Source organism: Schistocerca gregaria, chromosome 1 (genome assembly GCF_023897955.1).
Source record: "Schistocerca gregaria isolate iqSchGreg1 chromosome 1, iqSchGreg1.2, whole genome shotgun sequence".
Lineage (NCBI taxonomy): Eukaryota > Metazoa > Arthropoda > Insecta > Orthoptera > Acrididae > Schistocerca > Schistocerca gregaria.
Window position 1 is genome coordinate 106,018,889 of NC_064920.1, and position 20,631 is coordinate 106,039,519.

Sequence of the window (20,631 nt, forward strand, 5' to 3'; positions counted from 1 at the left end):
AGATGCGTGAAATCAACACGTTTGACCGTCATCAGCTCGTAAGTTCCGGACGCACGATATGCTTCCTCTACGATATCTGGGGGACTCTCTGATTTTCATGCGTCACGTTGTCAATGGTGCTGTAGAGGTGCTTGGATTCGCCCCCAGAATTACCTGTTGTGAGCAACAAAGATTTGACAATAGGGGCCATTGTCGAATATTGCTTACCGCTTACAATAGCACAGAGACGGGAGTGTGGTGAAAGTCATTCCCCAAATCAGTGTTGGTCGACAGCGACGGCGAGCAGCCATAACATCTTGAGACATCTACTCAGTACGGAATTTATAGCAGCACGCAGTTTGCTGTGCACAGTCCGCGTCGCTCAATGCAGACGTAACGCAGGCGAAGGATAGTAACTGTTGCCTGCACCAAGCAATGAAAAAGTACGCCTATGGTTATGATCTTATACACGCCTTAAAATTTCTTCTTGTTACGTGCAGCAACATAGGATTATACAGGCAACAGATTGGTCTCTACATCTACTAATGGTCTCTTCCTCAGAATGAAATTCTGATACCGTAAAATTACATTACGAAAAAGCAGAAGGTCTATTTTAGAGTAGCTACGATCATTTAAAATAAAAAATAAAACGTTCCAGTGTTTGCCACGCGTGCCTAGCTAGGAACATCAAACCACATGACAAAGGCTGGAACGCTTTATTTGATCTTTGACTTGAGCATAGCTGCTCTAAAACCAGGCCTTTGCTTTTTCGCAATGCAGTTTTATGGTTTATCAAAATTTCGTTCTGATGGGTTCCGCAACTTTCGTCAATATACCAAACAGAAATTAGCAACCGGTTGGCTGTACAATTCTACGTTGGCAGTACAACTTCCTCTTTTTCGTCTTTTGACAAGAAATGCTACAGCAGCGCCAGCCTAGATATAACAGCTGAAATAATCTGTTGATTGACTGCGAAACGAGCCTGTGCAGAAACTCTAACGCTTCCGCGAAACGAAAGAGATTGTAAGGTCACGGTGGAGACGTATTACGACACGAGTGGTTAAAAACCGCGTCCTGTCGGAGACACCTAATGCATTAGATGCAATGGAGTCAGTAGGCAGTGAGCGCAGAAGTGCGTGACGTCAGAGCGCGGAGCGTACTCACCCTGCGGCGGAAGTCTGGCGGGATGCCGCCGGGCAGGCGCGCGACCATGCGCATGGCGTCGCGCCATTGGCTGAAGCCGCTGTCGCCGGGCGCCGGCGCCACGCTGAACCGCATCCTCGAGTCCTCGCCTGCAGACAGAAGCGCCCGTCACAACTGACAGCTACACACTCCTCACAGCACGGAGAGCAACATCAGTAACTTCTGTTTGCGGTTTGCATATTCTCAGTTCGAATATAATAAACTTTCTTGAGACTAAGTGCCGGCTGGAGTGGCCGAGAGGTTCTAGGCGCTACAGTCTGGAACCGCGAGACCGCTACGGTCGCAGGTTGGAATCCTGCCTCCGGCATGAGTGTGTGTGATGTCTCTAGCTTAGTTAGGTATAAGTAGTTCTAAGTTCTAGGTGACTGATGACCTCAAAAGTTAAGTTCCATAGTGCTCAGAGCCATTTGAAACATTTTTTTGAGACTAAGAAGCTTATGTCCACGATCAGCACTCGTGCGAAACTCAGCTTGGTCTTATCTGACATGGTATACTGAGAACTATGGATGGAGGGCCACAGGCAGATTCCATATTTCTAGATTTCCGGAATACAAGTGGCACAGTGCCCCATTTCACGCTGTTAACGAAAGTAAGAGCATATGGAATAAGGTCAGATATATGAGTGGTTCGAAGACTTCTTATATAATAGAACCAAGTATGTTGTCCTCGACGGTGAGTGTTCACCATAGACATCAGAAGAGCATCAAGAGTGCCCCAAAGAAGTGTGATAGGGCCTCTGTTCTCCTCCATATACATCAATGATTTGCAGAGAAGCACCAATCTGTGGTTGTTTGCTGATGATGGCGTGATGTACGGTAAGATGTGCGAAGTTGAGTGACTCTAGGAAGATACAAACAACTTCTACAAAATATCTAGTAGGTGTGTGAATGGCAGCTAGCTCTAAGTGTGGATAAACGTAAGTTAATGCGGATGTGTACGAAGAAGCTGTAATGTTCGGATACAGTATTACTGGTGTCCTGCTTGACACAGCCAGGTCGTGTAAATATCTGGGCGTAACGTTGCAAGCTGACGTGAGGTGGAACGAGCATGTGAAAACTGTGTTACAGAAGGCAAATGGTATATTTCGGTTTTTGGGAGAATTGAAGGAAGAGTGCTTCACCTGTAAAGGAAACCACATATAGCAATCTGGTTCGACCGATTCTTAAGTACTACTTGTGTGTCTGGAATCCGTAGCAGGTCGGATTGAAGGAAGACATCGAAACAATCCAGAAGCGGGCTGCTAGGTTTGTTACCGGTAGGTTCGAACAACACGTAAGTGTTACGGAGATGCTTCGGGAACTCAAATGGGAATCCTTGGAGGGAAGCCGATGCCCTTTCCGAGAAACACTGTTGAGAAAATTAGAGAACCAGCATTTGAGGCTGACTGCCGAACGTTTCTACTGCTGCCATCGTACATCGCGCATAATGACCGCGAGTATAAGATAGGAGAAGTCAGGGCTCTTACGGAGTCGCTTTTCCCTCACTCCATTTGCGAGTGGAACAGGAGGGGAAATGACCAGTAGTGGTATAGGGCACCCTCCGCCAAGCACCTTACGGTGGCTTGCCGAGTATCGATGTAGTGCTGCTTTCACTTTCGTCGCAAGCACGTTCTCCGCCTAATTACCAGCAACTATTTTCACAGCTGACTTTTACCATAAATCGGAAAAAACTGTACATCCTACACAAGATGGGAACTAATTTCATGTTCATTTTATTTAATGTAAGCACCTTAGAAATAAAAACACGTTGATATCATAAAACTCTGTGTTTGGTATAAATTACAGTTCCAGAAATAAGAAGTCCTAAAAATTCATGTTGTTTCTGCACCAGATAGATAACACCTGCAAATAACACAAGGTAGTCGGTCATACACTTTAATATTTTCGGATATTTTGCTCCAGAGTCTCGTGTCATTGTCAGTGATTAAGTAAGGTGTATTGTTCCTGGGGAAACAAACAGCGTAGAAATATTTAGAACTTTTTAAATGTAACACACTGACTATGAAATGCAGTCAAATTGCCTCTGCAGGAAGATTCACTTGCAAACGAAGTCCATGCCATAAATCAATTAGCAACAAAAATTGTTACAAGTTTGAAACGATCAGTAGAATGTTAAAAGTTACCCAATAAAACACACAGACAAAAAACTAGACAAGAACAGTTTAAGAAACGAAAGGACACCCAATGCCATTGCATTTATTGGTATACTCTCACATCGGAAGGAAAAAAAAAATCGAGAATCATTATATATAAACATCTGCTTCCCAGAAGCGATGCACCTGAGATAAACACCGGAATTAGCATCTAATGAAGAAACGCATGGAAAATAAAAACTTCAAGTTTTGTGACTGATTATGTTGTATTTTATATTATTATTTTAGAGAGATAGACACTGTAACATCCCAACAAATATATTTATGTTAGAAAATAAGACCTGGATAAAAGAAAAACATTTATACCTAAGAAGGATGATATTGCGTCATCAACGTGCAAATAAACTCAACACGTCGTTCACTCATTTTCCTGATGAAAAGCAAACAAGAAAATATTATTGTGCACTCAAACTAAGTTGACATTCTGCGCGGTGGCCGATGGGAGCGGTCGTAAAGGGATTACCCATCAGCCACTGCACCGTGTGGTGTTTCGTAATAACACTTGGAAGAAGATTTCATTTAGGGAGTTTACGAGGCATCTCTTAGATCGTGAATAATTAACTAAACATTACAAAACCTAATATATACAGAGTGTTGTCTCAGAATCATATTCACAATGATGTAATGTGTTCCAACTAAAAAATAATTTATTAGATTCATTTGGAACCCTGGAAATTACTAAGGCAAGCACATGATCATATTCAAGTTAAATTTTCAGGTCCGGAATTCGCTGTTTCTTCACTGATGTATTTATAACATCGATACCCTGTGGATTGAATTGAGTCCATTTGCATGTAACATAACGATTTAATTCTCCTGCTCCTCCTTTAGCACTAGAGCACTTGATGGGCCGTGGCCTCCTGAAGAACCTTCCTCCATACTTCTCTCTGTCTTGTTTTCTCTTCCATCCCCGTATCTCCACCTTGGTAAGGTCAGCCAACACAATGTCCAGCCATTCAAGTGTCGGTCAGACCTCCTTTCCGGAGGAATACAATCCGCTATAGATTGTTCGTTTGGGTCTCCTGTTATCTGTCATCGTGTACATACGGTCTAACCAGAATATTCCTTGAGATTTAATAAATTTGGCTATATCGTTCCCTTGTATAAGATCTACTATTTCATTACTGCAACTTTTTCTCCAACCCTCTCCCTCAAGGGCTCACAAATTTTACGCAGGGTTTGCTTTAAAATTCTCTTAGGTTGTTCATATCTGCTTCTATCGTTGTCCACATTTCTGAACAATATGTAACAACCAATCACACAAGGTAATAGTATAGTCTTAACTTCGTTGTCCTTGTAATTGGGGTGTACTTAAGTACTTCTAAGTGTGCATAAAGGGCTCTATTTCCTGTTTGTACCCTTTCTCTAATACGTTGTCTCATATTATTATCGATAGTTAAGGGGACACTTAAATAACAGATGCAGCTGACAGCTTTAAAACATTTTTTAGAGGCCGCCAGATAATGTGGTGTTATTCTTGCGTTAAACATTTTAGGTCTTTTTTTGTTTACTGTAAGTCCAATTTTTGTTGCTTCTCCTTCCTTTAATTCGAACATCGATACATTGTGGATTGAATTAAGATTACTTGCATGTACAATAATGATTTTAATGACAAAGCTTGTAAAATATGTTGACTTTCGAAAGTCAATGAAGAATGAAACACTAAAGGGAGCAGAAAAAGTAATAGAATTAACAGGATGTCCAAACTAAAAAAAAAATACGGTATTCATTATCACAATAATTTAATGATCTTAAAAAATATCGTTGCTTGTAATTAAACTTTTGTTACATGAAATGATATCGCGTCGTCTCTGAAAAATCAGCCACCTAGACAACAAAATGATCCAGACAGTGCTGAAAAAAATCTATGCATATTATAAAGGAAATTTATCCGCAGCGTTTTTGTCGATATTGCGGAGTCTAATCTCAGGAAGTACTTTACCAATGAAGCTGGTGTGTATAATTTATAATTATAGAAATGATGAGAGTGAATCACACAGTAAAAGACAGTTGATGGGAAAGAGATACACTGCACGTAAAGCATGGTACGTATATTCATATTAGTTTATAGTTCCACGATAAACGGAGAAACGGCAGCTCTGTGTCCAATTTCGGATTCCCGCTAAAGGCAACTTTGTTAGGATATGAGAAAGTAAACAGAGGTAATTTCCAAAAACATGGCAGCCAACAGTAGTAATGCGTGCGTTGTTCGTGCCAGGAAAATACTTTTCATGGACGATTTGTACGAATCGAAGGTTGATGTCAATAACTACGATTCCTATAAAGATCCTGAACATGTTCCTGAACGCAAATGTGATTCAAAAATTCTTGCTAACCACGTAAATGAGTATGTTTATTTAAAATTTAGGTAAGTATACAATGTTGAGATCCTTACTACAGTTTACGTGACAATCTGACGGCAGACATGTTAACATGCCATAGTTTAATATTTGAGGCATTTATATTTTGTTATTGCAACAAGAATTAAAACATATCTTCGAATAAAAAACTGAAGCAATTCGGACATTTTAAATTCGGCTTTTGAGAGGTTTCATTAATGATGGGTAAATTCGTCCCGCAAATAAATAGCAGTAAGACAATGTTAAGTACCAACTGCGGAATTTTTAAGACTAAATTTGTGGTCAGAATTTTAATTTTAATAATACGTCGTTACTGTTAATAAATTTGAGAACAATGACTTTTTACAAAAATCACATTGCATGTACCTGAAATGTATCATATATGAGATTTTATTGAAACCTTACTGCACAATTTCTCGAGTGTACTGGCCTCTTCTTTACTATTGTTTGTAGCCGAGTTCTAGAAATGTATTATTATTTTATTCTATATTTCATTAGCATTTGGAGTGACATCTCGTGACAATGATGGGAGCTACGAACTGATCAGCTACAGAGGAGGCGGTGTCTGGCGGCAAAAGTAGTAAGGTATACAGCCACTGCAACTCCAGGGAACAGCGTAGCTTCACGAGGACCCATACATATCATAAAATAAAGTCCCCTTTCTGCGATTTCCTGTCTGTACGTAAATGCTAATCTCGGGAACTACCGTAGAGATTTTTCTATGATTTTCACTGATAGATAGATCCACGAGGAAGATGTGTGCAAGTAATCTCTTGCCTTTACGTCAGACATGTCGGCCAGCTGTTGATAGTACCCAACCGAGGTAGTAAATTTTATACTTGAATTCCGATGCATTATTATTTAGTTCTGAACCACTGAATTGCTCGCAAATATAGACTACAATGAAAGCTCTGTGTTGCGATGAGGCAGTCAGTATGTTAGTGGAGGGCTATGAAAAACTCTGCTAGAATGGTTACCGAAATCTTATACGAGTAATTAAATTTTCGTCGAGACATCTGAGTCTCATGTTTATCTGCGATAATAATGGAAGCTGAGGATGTGAATTAAAATTTGTACCATTGGTGGAACTTGAATCTGCGATTATTAGGCAGGAATGGTTGCCATTGCACCACCACAGGAAGGTCAGGTAGGGTCGTGGTGGGGTGTAATTGCTAACATTTCTACCTAATGTCCAAGGAAACCTGTGTTATGGTCGTGGCAGAAATTTTAGTTCATTTCTTCAGCTTCCATCATCATCGTAGAAAAAGATGATACTGAAATGTCCTGAGGAAAATTTGATTATAAATCTGTAGATCACCTACACCTGTGGTAAAGCATTTCCCCATTCTGTCCGACGCTGGGGTGCTATTCAAATACCAGAGAGCTTCGGTGATAGTGACGATCTGATACGAGGAAAATAAGCTGAAGAAGTGAATTGAAGTTTGTGTTTGGGTAGTACGTATAGCAATGTTAAAACTGCTTAATGATGGTGTAACGGCTAGCATTTATTCCTAGTAAGCAAGTAGACCCTATTTCAGGTCCCGCAGGCAGCAAAAATTTAATTCATTTGTTCAGTTTCTATCATTATCGTAGGTTATCGAAATGTTGGAGCAAGTGGTGAGTAGATTTTCCTAGCAGTATTGCACTATTTACTCATTGAATCTTAATTCAGAGCACAAAATAAATTAATATTCGGACAAAAGTACCCTTGAATGCTTTAGGGAAACTATACAAGTTTTTCAAGACAAATGTGTCTCACAATAAAAGTTTACATTGACTAAGTGTTAACAAGTTTTGAGTTACTGTAGTGAGACATGTATTTTTAATACGGAAATGGCAGTTTCTCAGCATATACTAGAGAGGTGCATGCTACGAATTACTAGAAGAGATAAAAAGCAAATTAAAACGGGGAACAGAATGAAGTGGAAGACATAATCACGGCAGGGATGAATATGGATTGGAGACGGGTAGGACATGAGCCAATCGAATAGATGGTAAAAGAACCAAGGTATTGCTTTACTGGATTAAAGGAGGTAAGAAAAGATCCAGAGAATGGCGTAATGGGAAGTGGGGAGATGAAATAAGAAAACAATGTGGATAGCTCAAGGCCGCGATAGTCTGCAGCAGGCCTCTATTCGGCAGTGGATGTCGAATGGCTGTCGCTGCTGCTGCTGTTGATGACGATGATAATAGTTGTGCTGATGGTCGTGATGATGATGATGGTGATGATGATGGTGGTGGTGGTGGTGGTGGAGGTGGTGCTGGTAGTCGTTGCTATGTACACGGGGCGCAGCGACTCCACGCGATATAGCACAGTCAGGTGGAATGGCTGAAGGCAAGTGTTTAGTGGCGAGGCGACACCATAGTTCCAGTGGATCGTATACAGGGTTCCACCCTTGCCGCTCTGTCTTGCAGCTCCTGTCATTTGGGCGGAATTAAAGCTTTCCTCAGTATTCTTCCTCCTGCCTTGAGTTTAAGGAATTGTACGGCCCGACGACAGCTGTCCGAAGTTGTGTGTCAACTGGATGGTCAGCGATTCTAGCTCCGGGACCGATTTCCAACCTGATAGTACGACGAACTGCGGCTGGCCCAAAATACACCGCTGCGTGCATAAACCCAGAACGTCTTGGAAATGTATAAATGAATACTGACCTGATTAGGACTTAGATACATTTGTGCCTTATATCGGCGCTCGTCTAAAGAGAGGCAAGGAATGTATATACTTTATTCAGTAATTAACGTTCCGAACTTTTAAAGTGGCTCTGAGCACAATGCGACTAAACTTCTGAGGTCATCAGTCACCTAGAGCTTAGAACTAATTAAACCTAACTGACTAAGGACATCACACACATCCATACCCGAGGCAGGATTCGAACCTGTGACCGTAGCGGTTGCTCAGCTCCAGACTGTAGTGCCTAGAACCGCACGGCCACTCCGGGCGGCCCGAACATTTACTCAGAACCGTAATACGGTAGTTGTGCTAGCAACCTTATCAGAACTGATGAGTTACTGTATGCGTGCTCAATACAACGACGATGATACTCCCACTGGTGAGTTCTGTTCTTTAATATATCTTCTCCTCTGCGCTACGCATCACACGAAAAAGCGAAAAATGACTGAGACATGTAACTCTTTGTTTCTACTTCTTATACAAACGTCCTAGTTAAAGACGATAATCGTTCCGGAATTCTTGTCGAGTGTGAGGGAACACAGTTGACTTGCAAATGAGATTATAAACGTAAGGAAGGTAGAGATTACGGATAAGGTTAAGGCTATGCAGCTTTGCGTGTGTAATTTCGGTCCCAACTGCGCTAATGCTTCTTGAGGGATTCATTATGTCGGATCGCGCGCAAGCGGAATTTAAATAGGTTCCAATCCAGAAGATATTTTCAGCTTTCGCAGTTTTACATATGAACGTGGTGAAGCAAGAATATGCGCCTTGGATGCATTACTCTGCCTTCCAGTACACGCTTGAGCTCTGCTCCGAATTGTAACGTGCTGTAGAAAAGCAGTAAAGGATTAATGACTCTTCACTGTCGCATCAACTTCGTTATTTCCAACTAGCGACACCGATAACACGATACTTTTCTTTTCAATTCGAAAACAAACAAAAAACAGATTCTGGCACTCTGTAGAAACGTTAGTTTCAAATGTTGTAATTAATTGTTTCGTAGTTATCCAATGACTTCTACTTTCCCTTTTCCTTGTAGATCTCTACATCAATAACCAGAAGAGTTTCTTAATACTGCGAGTGATCTGCAACTTGAGCGGCTGTTGTTAATGTAATCTACCTCTGGCACACAGTTAAGGTATCACATGATTGATTAACTGAGGTTTTACGCACAGATACGAAGTTTTCCAAGTTACCGTCTAGTAAATCGATGCCACTTCTGAGTAGCATGTATGATGCTCTGTAAAGACTACTTAAATCGTCACACCACAGCCATCAAATCAGTTTTAGCATAAATATATCATTTAAGGTCAATAATAACTTTAATCCTAACAGATACTAACGCTGCAGATCACACTTTGTTACAGGAAAGCACAACATCTTATATTGGTGGTGACAAGAGAGATATAGAAAAAGTAAAAAGTACTGTTTCAACGTAAGAATGAAACTAATCACAACATCATTTAAAACTGACGTTTACAGCAATACAACTACATCCAGTTTATGTCTTTTAGAATAATATAAAACAAATAATAATGGCGAGCAGCCGCTGAAACTCGCTTATGAAAGTAAATACTGTTATTGCAAAGGAGACCATCGAATCCCATACGATTCCCGTCTTTCGAGCAATATATAACGTCCTGCGCCATTGTCCGGACATAAGCACCGTGACAACTAAGAGAGATATTGTTTTTGTACAGTTAATCATTTGACGTGTCGTAGAAACTACACATAAAACCACAGGATATTCGTATAGAACTTTATTTGCAAATAAAACTTAGATATCTCTTTTCTGATGATTCTGCCAGATGCAGAAGTACTGCGTAGCCGCCGTATTTTCTTTTCATGTCTTGAGAACGTAGTCGTTTACTGAAAACGAATAGTATGGTCGTATGAGAAATGGCCCAAACGCACCTAAGAAACTGGGCTCATACGTGATAATATTGTAATTAAAACTCCATTATATCGAGTTACGCTTCTGAAATCTTAAACTATTTCATGCAGATCACCGAGTGTTCCGTACTTCTCTCTGTCGAGAGGACTATAAATGCTACACCTCGTTCTACATTACTTTTTTGACATGCAAACCAACGAGACTTTCATGGCTTAAATTCGTGCCTTTGCAGTTCATGTCAAAGAAAATGTGTAATTTGCGAATAGTGCGGAATTCCAGTATGACTTACAGCCTAACTGCTTGAAAAGTGAAAAATTTTTAGAAAATAATAAAAATCTGTTGTAAAGATTTTAAAATCCGATCTACCTATCAAGGCAGTAGAACCGAAACCATTTTCAGAAAGTCATCTATACATGATGCTCCTACCAGTTATCTACGGAACACTGTCCAGCCACGTGAAAAAAACCTGAATAACCACCTTTTGTTGCGCGGACCGCTGCAGACGTGAGAGAGTCAGTGGTATTCTGGATCGTACCAACAGGAATGTGGAGCCATGCCGACTCCACTCTCGCGGCCACATGGGCGACGTTTTACGACTGTGGATCCCTGACAGCAACAAGCCAGTTGAGGTTGTCCCTTAGATTCTCGATTAGGTATAAATTCGGGTAATTTGGTAGCCGGGGCAGCACGATAAACTCATCCTGGCGCTCTTGGAACCACACACGCACACTGGGAGTTGCAGTGTGTGGCAAGCAGATGCCATCGTGCCGAGGAAAATCGAACTGCATGTACGAGTGACGTGGTCCCCGGCGATAGATGATTACTTGTGTTGATACACTGTGGTTTGTAGAATGACGAGATCACCCTGGAAATGTTACGAAAACATTCCCCACACCATAAAGCTGTCTCCTCCGGCCTGGACTCTTCCGACGCTTGTTGAAAGATTTTCGCATTGGAACGTTTCACTCTGTACACGCCAACAACAATCTGTCATCCGGAAGGGCCACCTGCACGACTCAGTGGACATAACTTGCGGTACTGGCGCCTATGAATAGCAGTCGACGTGTGTGCATGCACCAGGCGCCTGCAGCGGAGGCCCAAAGGCAGCAACGTTCTCTAAACTGTCGATGAGGAGACACTGTTGCCAGCTCGTTGGGTCATCTGGGCGATCATCAGGTGCACCTCTATTTCCCCGTACACGTCCCGACAGCCATCGTTCATCCCCGCCATCTATGGCTTGTGGTTGCTTCGACGCCTGTTTTGAGTAGCGCCATTTTGCCATCCACGGTATACTGTAATCACGGCGGCACGCTAACAGTTTACAAACTTAGCCGTTTGCGAGATGCTCCCACCCTTGGCCCGAAAGCTAATGATCACGCTCTGTTGGACGCCAGTTAAATCACTACGTTTCCACATTACGACAACGGCTGCACTGTTTCTGAGGTACCCTGATGCGCTTTGTGTTCCCTCCACTGTTAGCGGTGCCCCTGCCGTCTGTGAGTGGTAGTCGCACGTTAACGTGGGACATAGGCGATGGTCACATTAAAGCGACTCGTGTAATATGAACAGGGAAAACATTGTTAGCTGCTATCTCGAAAAGTTCTTGATCGATTTAGTTCAAATTTTTACACGGTACTGTAATAAACACCCTGATGGGCAAATAAGTAGGTCACCTGTTCGAACGGGCTACGAGGAAGAATGGCTTTGTTATGAAAATATGCGATTTCTTGTTCTTCCTTGCAGTCGGTTCTAACTAGCATACCAGGGCACTAGAAAAATTGTTTCTTTAATATGTATTGTTTCCATGTATAGAAAATTTTAAACATAAAAAACATGCACAACAACGTGCTTTTTTCTCATTAGGAATATTGTAATTAAGGGTTACTGGCGTATGATTAGGATATTACTATGGAATCCGAACCGTTCGAAGCTTTGCTTGATTTTAATCTGCAAACGAGTAATTTCACAATGTAATGTCATTGGAGCTACTATCCTCACAGAACCCACACCTGGAGAGGTCTGTCTCAAATCCCGTATACGAATGATAACAACCGATTTGCCCATTCAACTTTAGTTAGTTGAAGTGTCGTTTGCTGCAACAACAAACATGTCTCAAGGTCAGATACTGAAATACGCTGGAACCGATTTACGGTCAATGTGTTTCTCGCAAGGTCATTTGTAAGTTGCAGTTTCACGAACTGTTATATCGGAAAAACAATTCATACTTTTCACACATTGTATCCAAAAAACGAAAAATGCATTATGCTTTAAAGTTTTGTTCCTCTATTGTGCACAAAAAAATCACAAAGTGCCCGAAAACAAACATTGCTTTTTCATTCGTATTCTATATGTTTTATTACAACTACAAGCTCCAGACCTTCAGAGTGGTAGAAGTCACAGCAAGGAGCCGAAATTTGCGACCTGGCACAATTACCAAGGGTTCCCCAGATGAAGTACCAACAATTATCATACAAATTCCGCAGACATGACAGAGGTGAATTGTAAACATTCAGGAATAGTTGACTACAAATAGCAAACGGCCTGAGGCGTTTGTGAGCAAAATTAACGACAGTCTATGTAAAGTTATAAAATAAATGAGTGTACTGCAATTGGTGCCTTGACCAGAGCAGACACTACAGACTACTGACTATATGATATAGGATAGCTGTAAACGCCGTCCATCGTCACCGCCAGACACCACACTTGCTGGCTCCGTTAGTATCAGTGACTGCAGACCGCGCGCCGCCACACGGCAGGTCTAGTCTAGAGAGACTCCCTAGCACTCGCCCCTGTTTTACAGCCGACTTTGCTTGCGATGGGTTACTGTCTACATACGCTCTCATTTGCAGAGACGACAGTTTAGCATTGCCTTCAGCTACGTCATTTGCTACGACCTAGCAGGGCGCCATATTCAGTTACTATGAATGTATTCTGAACAGATAATATTGTGCATCATGTACCGTCAAGAGAGACGTTCATCATTAATGGATTAAAGTTAAGTATCAAACTAATTACGTCCGCTTTCTGAATTCTAATTCCTTGTCATGTTCCAGACCTCACGTCAGTATAGTTCTTCCCTCGTAACGTCAGCCTGCGTAAGCTAAAACGCGTGCATTTCGGCCTCCACTAGTAACACGGTGTTGGCTCTTCTGCGAACACAAAACTTATCACTTACACACAGAGCTTTTGTGTATTGTAATGTGTTTATTAGATATCTTGCCTTGTTCAAAAATTTTCTGTGTAAATCCTTTATAATTAGTTACTTAAAATTATCGAATCTATTGTCCGCATCATAGATCGAGCAGCGTGACTTTATACATAAGTGAAAGTCTTTCGATGGTTCTCTTTGGCACTGGGTTAGCATAAAGTTCCAAAATTTGTCTGAAGTTACGAGTGTCAATATGCACTCTTCGATTAGCTCTGTATGGACTGCGCAGATGTTTTTAGAGCGGTCATCTCTCATTATAACGTTTGTGACGTTCTGGAGGATACTGAAACGAAAAGATTTTGATGGTGGTGATAAGTAATACAGTATATGTACAAACTAACTCCAAATAGCCCTCATTTCGATGTATCCAGAGTTGTCTGATTGCAGTACTTGAGATAAATACCTTGTGGGTAAGATAGCAATGAAATACCTCAGCGCAGCGGTTAAGAGTGTTAAATGAAACTGCAGCATCGATGTCAGATGCAAACATTACGCTGTGAGTCAAATGGAAGAGTTCTGTTGCGTGCAGCTTACTGGTCTCTCCTATGATTTGTTTTCGAGGAAACTTCCTCTGCTGAGACATTTATCATGTCCGTCTGACTGAGGAGGTATAAGTAGTTCCAAAAGAGTTGTGGCAATAGTGATAGCTTCATTTGTTCAACGTAGGAGCATTAGAAAGGTCCGCAGGAAAGATCAGTGGCCGATGACACATGCGTAATTCACTAGCGACAGATTTACTTGGATAACTCGTTTTCGTGAAAGATTGTAGATTGTGAGAATGTGTTACTACTTTATTGATACATCGTACTTCGTTTTACCACTCCGTAGCAGTGTCTTGTCCACGATACACGGTCAGCGACAGTTCAATTTTGTCTTAATGCTGGTTAATAAATGCACACTGATAGAAGTTTTAGTTGGAGAAAAAATATTACAAAATGGATGTGCGTGTTTGTTTCTTTGATACATGAGCAACGCAGTGGGAGCCGACGGCAGTCTTTGCCGCTGCACGAGGAATTGCAACAATGTACAGAACAACAGAAAATATTGTACGTGACGAAATTTGTTCAGCTCGGATGTAGACTCCATTGCTTTTGCATACCCGCGGATTTTCTCAAAATTTCATTATGTAGCAGAATCATGTATGTTGATATATACAATAAATATTGAAATCTGGTTTTGCAGGTCAGTGCCGACCAGTTTGTGGAAAAGGACCCCAAATCAGTTGCTGTTAGTCGCACAAACATAAAAACTTTATTTTGCTACAACACTTAATCACACGTACCCTTAAAAGAATTCAGAAACAGTACGACTGAAGGCCAGAACACAAGTTATTAAAATTGCTTTAGGGAATACACACGGATGAAGGCCTTAGTTACAAAATAGAAGAACTGAGGGCTTAAAGCCCGGATAACAAGAATTTCAGTCAGAATATTTTAAAAGGTTTTGAACAAATGACTTTTCAAATTTTAATTTAAGACGACTGAAGGCCTTATGTTAAAATATTTCACAAAATTTGCCCTAAAGACCATATACTGAACATACAACAATTCAAGGCTTAAGGCCTACATTACAAAATTAAGACAGAGAGGAAAATTTTCACAATTTCAAATGATTTTTCAAATTTTAATTTAAGACGGCTGAAGGTCGTATCTGAAAATATTTCACATAAGGTTCGGCTGAAGGCCACATACTGATCATTAAAACATAGTAAATTAATAAACGGCTGAAGGCCTCGCACAGTATTAGTGTAAAAGAAAATCACAATCCAAAACAACAGAACAGGAGTGTTCCAAGGGTCGGCCTGGGGGGAGACTCTAATGTAAGTTTAGGTGAGGCAGCCAAGCGTAATACTAAATAATCGAAGGGTAACACGACCGAGGGACGGCTGAAGAACCAACCAACAACCTAATCAATTCCCTTCCACCCGAACAACGGCACGACAACCGAAGATACCAGCGAGGCCGAAGATACCAGCAGCACTACGTATTGACAATTGGTGTCTAAATACAGTCAACGCACAGTAACCATTCAAAAATATGAACAACACCAAAGGCTGACGAACTATACGCCGTGCTGAGTCTGTCCCAACCGACCGACTGACAACTCCATTACGCAGACAGAATTAACATAACTGCTCAGTTCCACGAAAACACTTCCTAAAATCAATCACTGTGGAACAACAAGGAAGAATCACAAGTCGACACACACAGAGAACCCATAAGCGGTCGGCGACCAAATACACGCCGTCCGATGAGACGAACGACCGAAAGACCAATCAACGTGTTCCTCACTCAAGTCATGTGCGTTGGCAACTGTCGGGCGAGTCTTGGCTATCCGGACCTCACTGCAGCTCCATCCCGACTCCTTGATGTCCGTGCGGAGCTCGGAGACACAAAGACCCGGGCACCGTGGCTCGAACCCCACTATGCAGAGGTTAACACTTGCCCATTGGATACCGACATCTCTGCACACAAGGAAGGACCCATGTCCGGCAAGACGACCAACTGACGAGGCCCCGAAACGGTCAAAAGACCAAATACACGTCGCCCGATGAGACGACCGACCGAACGACCAACCAACAGTCGCTCCCGCTCCAGTCTCCTTCCATCGGACAGTGAATGTGTGTTGCCAGCGGCCGGCGAATTCTGGCTGCCCGGACCTCACTGGCGCTCCGTCCCGACTGAACTCCCGACACACGACCGCCCCGAAAATACTAACGGTCGCTCCAGGGATAGTACGACAGTGTACTTACCGATAAGCGCAGCTGCTGCTAGTCACGGGCAACTCAGCAACTCAGTGACGCCAGTAAAACGAATTTATAAGAAACAGACAAAAAAAAAAAAAAAAACAACGAGGCGACAGAACCGTAAAGACAAGATGACGAGCAATAAACGGCATGAACACGAGCCGCGCAACTCTGAAATATGTTTGGTATGATGAAGAGATGTGTTTGATATTACCCTAACGAAGACTTTTTTGAAAATTGTCTAGTGAGGAGATATTTCAACGAATTGATAATAATGATTAAAACTAAAAGGCCACTACGGCGCTAAAGTGATACTTTACGCTTATCTTTGGTTATTAAACATTACGATTACTTGGATGAAACATATTTCGAAGTTTATGACAGGAGCAACGGTTTGTCCATCTGGGAGAAGTATAGTAATTAACTGTCCCAAAAGTGGTCATAGTGAACAGAACTTTAAAATACCAATTAATGACAGTAAACTGAAACTAAAAACCGAAGTCATAGGTTGTCTCTGGTTGACACAGGAAGGCAATCAACTGTGCCACTAACATGTAACATTATACTTGAAGATTTCGTTTATTACCGCGAAATGGAAGAGAAGTTGTGCCCACAGTTACTGAGAAGGAAGCGATAACTTACCTGCGCTGGGACAATTAAATTCGTCAGGAATCAGTGAAGTGCGATTCTAAGCGTGATACCCACTTCGATAATAAAACAGTGTTACTGATATGACATTCGGTAGCGCATAGCCTTTGCGCTAATATCCCACAACAGAACCTCAGAAGTTAAGTCCCATAGTGCTCAGAGCCATTGTTTTAATATAGAACTTGGTGACTCAATTAGGTAGGGTACAACAGGTAGAGACAGTCATACTTCTAGTGTAGACTCCGTCATTCCATGGGGAAATGGGCCGGCGATTGTCCTAAACTGCTCGAGAAACTTTGTCATGAGGCCTGAAAATTGGTTAGTTCCACGCTACATACGTTGCATTAACGATAAACGTTATGAGTTGGGTGTTGTCAGTCGAATAAAATATCGTACAGTATATGCATTGAGGTGACAGAAGTCGTAGGTTACTTCCTAATATCGTGTCGGACCTCTTTTTGTCCGATGTAGTGCAGCAACTCGACATGGCATGGTCTCAACAAATTGTTGGAAGTGCCTGAGACGGTGGGTTTCTAGCGCCAGGCGATATCGATTCCTACTTCCATCTTTGATCGTTGTCCCTGTGCCTTGTTCTTTTTGCGTCTTTGAGGTAGGCGATTTATGGTCGCACGTGTCCGCAAATCGAGGAGAGTGGGTCCGTGCATGAGCCGATTCAGTCTGTGACGTGACGTGCTTTCGAGTTGTCGTTGTGGGGAGTTGGCGACACCATGTCACGTGGCACGGCCGTATGCCGTGAGAACGAGTTGAGTTGGAGCAATGAAGAAGCATGGACCGCTGCCAAAAAGTATTAAGTTTGTATTGACACGGCTGGCCAATGGCGATCAGGATTTGCTAATCCCGCGAGAGCTATGTGAATGGATGGCGTGTGAATTTCACATGAAGAAGAAAAAATTAATCGCCAAGCTTTCGTGGTGGGTTCCTCCTTCGATATATAGCGAATATTATTGTGTACTTAAGGACTGTTGTCTATTGCAGTTGCTCGTGCTAGTGGTCAGCAAAGCATTCACTGCAGTGGTGGCGAGGCGAGTTATGTTCTGGAACGGCCATGAAATTATGTTACTAAAGTGGCTAGAAATAGCGCCTCGCATTTGTAGGTTTCGATTTGGTGCTTAGTGACGCGCTGGAGGTAGCTGGTTCACTTGAACGTCATTTCTTAATTTAGTTATAGATTTAGAATTTACTGGTTTTACGAATTAGTGGTAGTTGTTGTTTCTTAATAATTCTTGTGTATATGAAAGGCTAGTGGCCATGATAAGTATAGGTCACATTGTGTTTTGAGGTTGATTGTTACGTTACGTACTGCACATTTGATTTATGTGGTGTCAGCCATTCAGCAAAGACAGATTATCTTGTAAGGTGGACTTTAAGTCATTGGGTGTGGATTGACACATCTTTTCACGTAGTATCTAGATATTTTCTTTGGATCAAACGAAACTAAGCTCCTTAATTCTGTTCATTGGTTAACTTGTAATATCTTTGTATTAAGGTATTGCCTTTCTATAAATATATTTGTGTAACTTGTATATACTACAGTGTGTGTGCCTCTCATGTTTTCCTGTTTTCAGAAACGTTTATAGTGGTCGAGCTTGCAGTGTGACGGAAATCTTAGGATTTGAACTCAGCGTCGTCAGGACCACGTTAACGCGCGATTTGTCTATTCCATTCAACGAGAGGCTTGTTTTAGGCAGAAGTTGTATATAAATTCACCCTTTGGATCGTGTGTTTGTGAAATAGTAATATATTAATGTTTGCTCACGTCCATCACATGATCATCAAACTGACGTTTTGCCTTAAGCTTGTATAAAGTCTAGAATTTTCCGGACGCTGAGTGTAGTAGAATGCTAGAATTCTAAGTGTAAACAGAACAACTAATAGTACCCTTCAGGTCAGATAGCATCAAATTAATTTTACCTTTTCAGTAAGTGTAAAGCAGAGCGAGAAAGGTGATAGCAGGTATTGTAAACATTTGGTTATCTATTATTTTGGTGGTTGTTACAAGCACGTAAAGGGGCCGTTGTCACAAGTGTGACGATTAATATTGTAAATACTAATTGTGGATAGGCCCTTGATATGCAAATGTTGTTAATTGCTGCTGCTGCTGATGAATTAATGTGTATGTGTAATCAGTAAAGAAGTGTTGCAACTACAAACTGGTTCCGTTACTGGTATGCACGGTTAGAGTGTGCAATCGCCACACCAGTCCCATGCAGAAATATTGAGGCACGCTGCCTCTCTAGCTGTCCATAATTACGAAAGTGTTGCCAGTGCAGGATTTTGCGTACGAGATGGGCCATAAATATTAGATGGAATTCCTGTGGGACGGTCTGGATGGGCACATCATTCGTTCGAACTGTTCAGAATGTTTCCCAAACCAACTGCGAACAGTTGTGGCCTAGTGACACAGCGAATTGTCATCTATGAAAAATCTGTCGTTGTTTCGCAGCATGAAGTCCACGAAAGGCTGAAAATGGTCTCCAAGCAGCCGAACATAACCATTTCCAGCCAATTATCGATTGAGTTGGACCAGAGGCCACTCCGTCCCGTGTAAACACAGGCCGTATCATTATGGAGCCTCCACCAACTTGTACAGTCCCTTCTTGACATCCTCGGTCCATGGCACTGTGGGGTCTGCGCCACGCTCGAACCCTTCCGTCAGCTCTTACCAACTGAACTCGGGACTCATCTGACCATGTCCCGATTTTGCGGTTGTCTAGGTCCAACCGATATGGTCACCAGCCCAGGAGAGGCACTGCAGGCAGTTTGCTGCCAGTAAATGCGCTTGTGTCGATCGTCTGCTGCCATAACCCATAAAGCCATATTTAGCCGCACTGACGTAACGCTTACGTTCGTCAGACATCCGGCTTCTTTTTTTACTCTCAGCGCCCTTGAAAGTTACCGTGTGCTCCTCTCTGTCCATCATTTAGTGCAACGGGTACAGCAAAGCTCTCACTTGCTCAATCTTGATAGAGCCACTGTGATATTTATGTGGGTTCCTGGTCATGTCTGTTTGACAGAAAACGAGGCTGCTGACGCTCCTACCAATGCTGTAGTCCTCGTATCTCTGTCCGGTTGTTCTTACACTCCCTCCGATGATCTCTGTGTTGCCGTCTATCAGCAGGTGGTGTCATTTTGGCATCATAACTGGTTCTCCTTTCACGGGAACAAGCTCCGGGTTATTAAGCCTCTCCCAGCGGTATGGACGACCTCCTCTTGGCCTTCTCGTCGCGGAGAGATTATTTTAGCTAGGTTGCGCATCGGGCACTGTCTTTTTAGCCATCGCCATTCGTTAAGTGGCGCTCTCACACCACTTTGTGCACATTGTGCCCAACATTTAACTGTCCGCCACTTCCTGAAGGAATGCTGTTTATTTAATCACTTACGTTCCTGTTTGTGTTTTGCCGGCAGAGTTATCGGCCCTTTTAGCGAACGACCCACGGGCTGTCGACGGCGTTTTACTTTCTATCCGTGATGGCAACATGGCGAAGGCCATTTAATTTTTAGTTCTGGACCTGCGTTTCTCTATGGCGTATTTTATAGACCTTTCTCCATTAGCCTGTTTTAGCTGTTTTCTCTTCCGCCGATTGGAATTGACGTGTAGTCGCTTTTAACTCCTCCGTCTTCGTGTTTAACAGTTTTGACATGGGCGTGTATGATCCTAGTTGTTTTTGCGCCCTAAAAAAAAACGACAATCCAAACCAGTCCTTCTATATACGTGCATATCACTGTCCCATGACTTTTGTCACCTCACT

At 42.2% G+C, this 20,631-nt stretch overlaps 1 protein-coding gene across 1 annotated transcript in view; it reads right to left on the minus strand.

Annotated features, from left to right (window-relative positions):
• Positions 1-20,631, minus strand: part of LOC126334525 (uncharacterized) — a 1,455,833-nt gene that overhangs the window by 679,227 nt on the left and 755,975 nt on the right. The window contains exon 4 of the mRNA XM_049996880.1: positions 1,144-1,271. Coding sequence (XP_049852837.1) covers positions 1,144-1,271 — 128 coding nt within the window. The remainder of the gene's footprint in view (positions 1-1,143; positions 1,272-20,631) is intronic.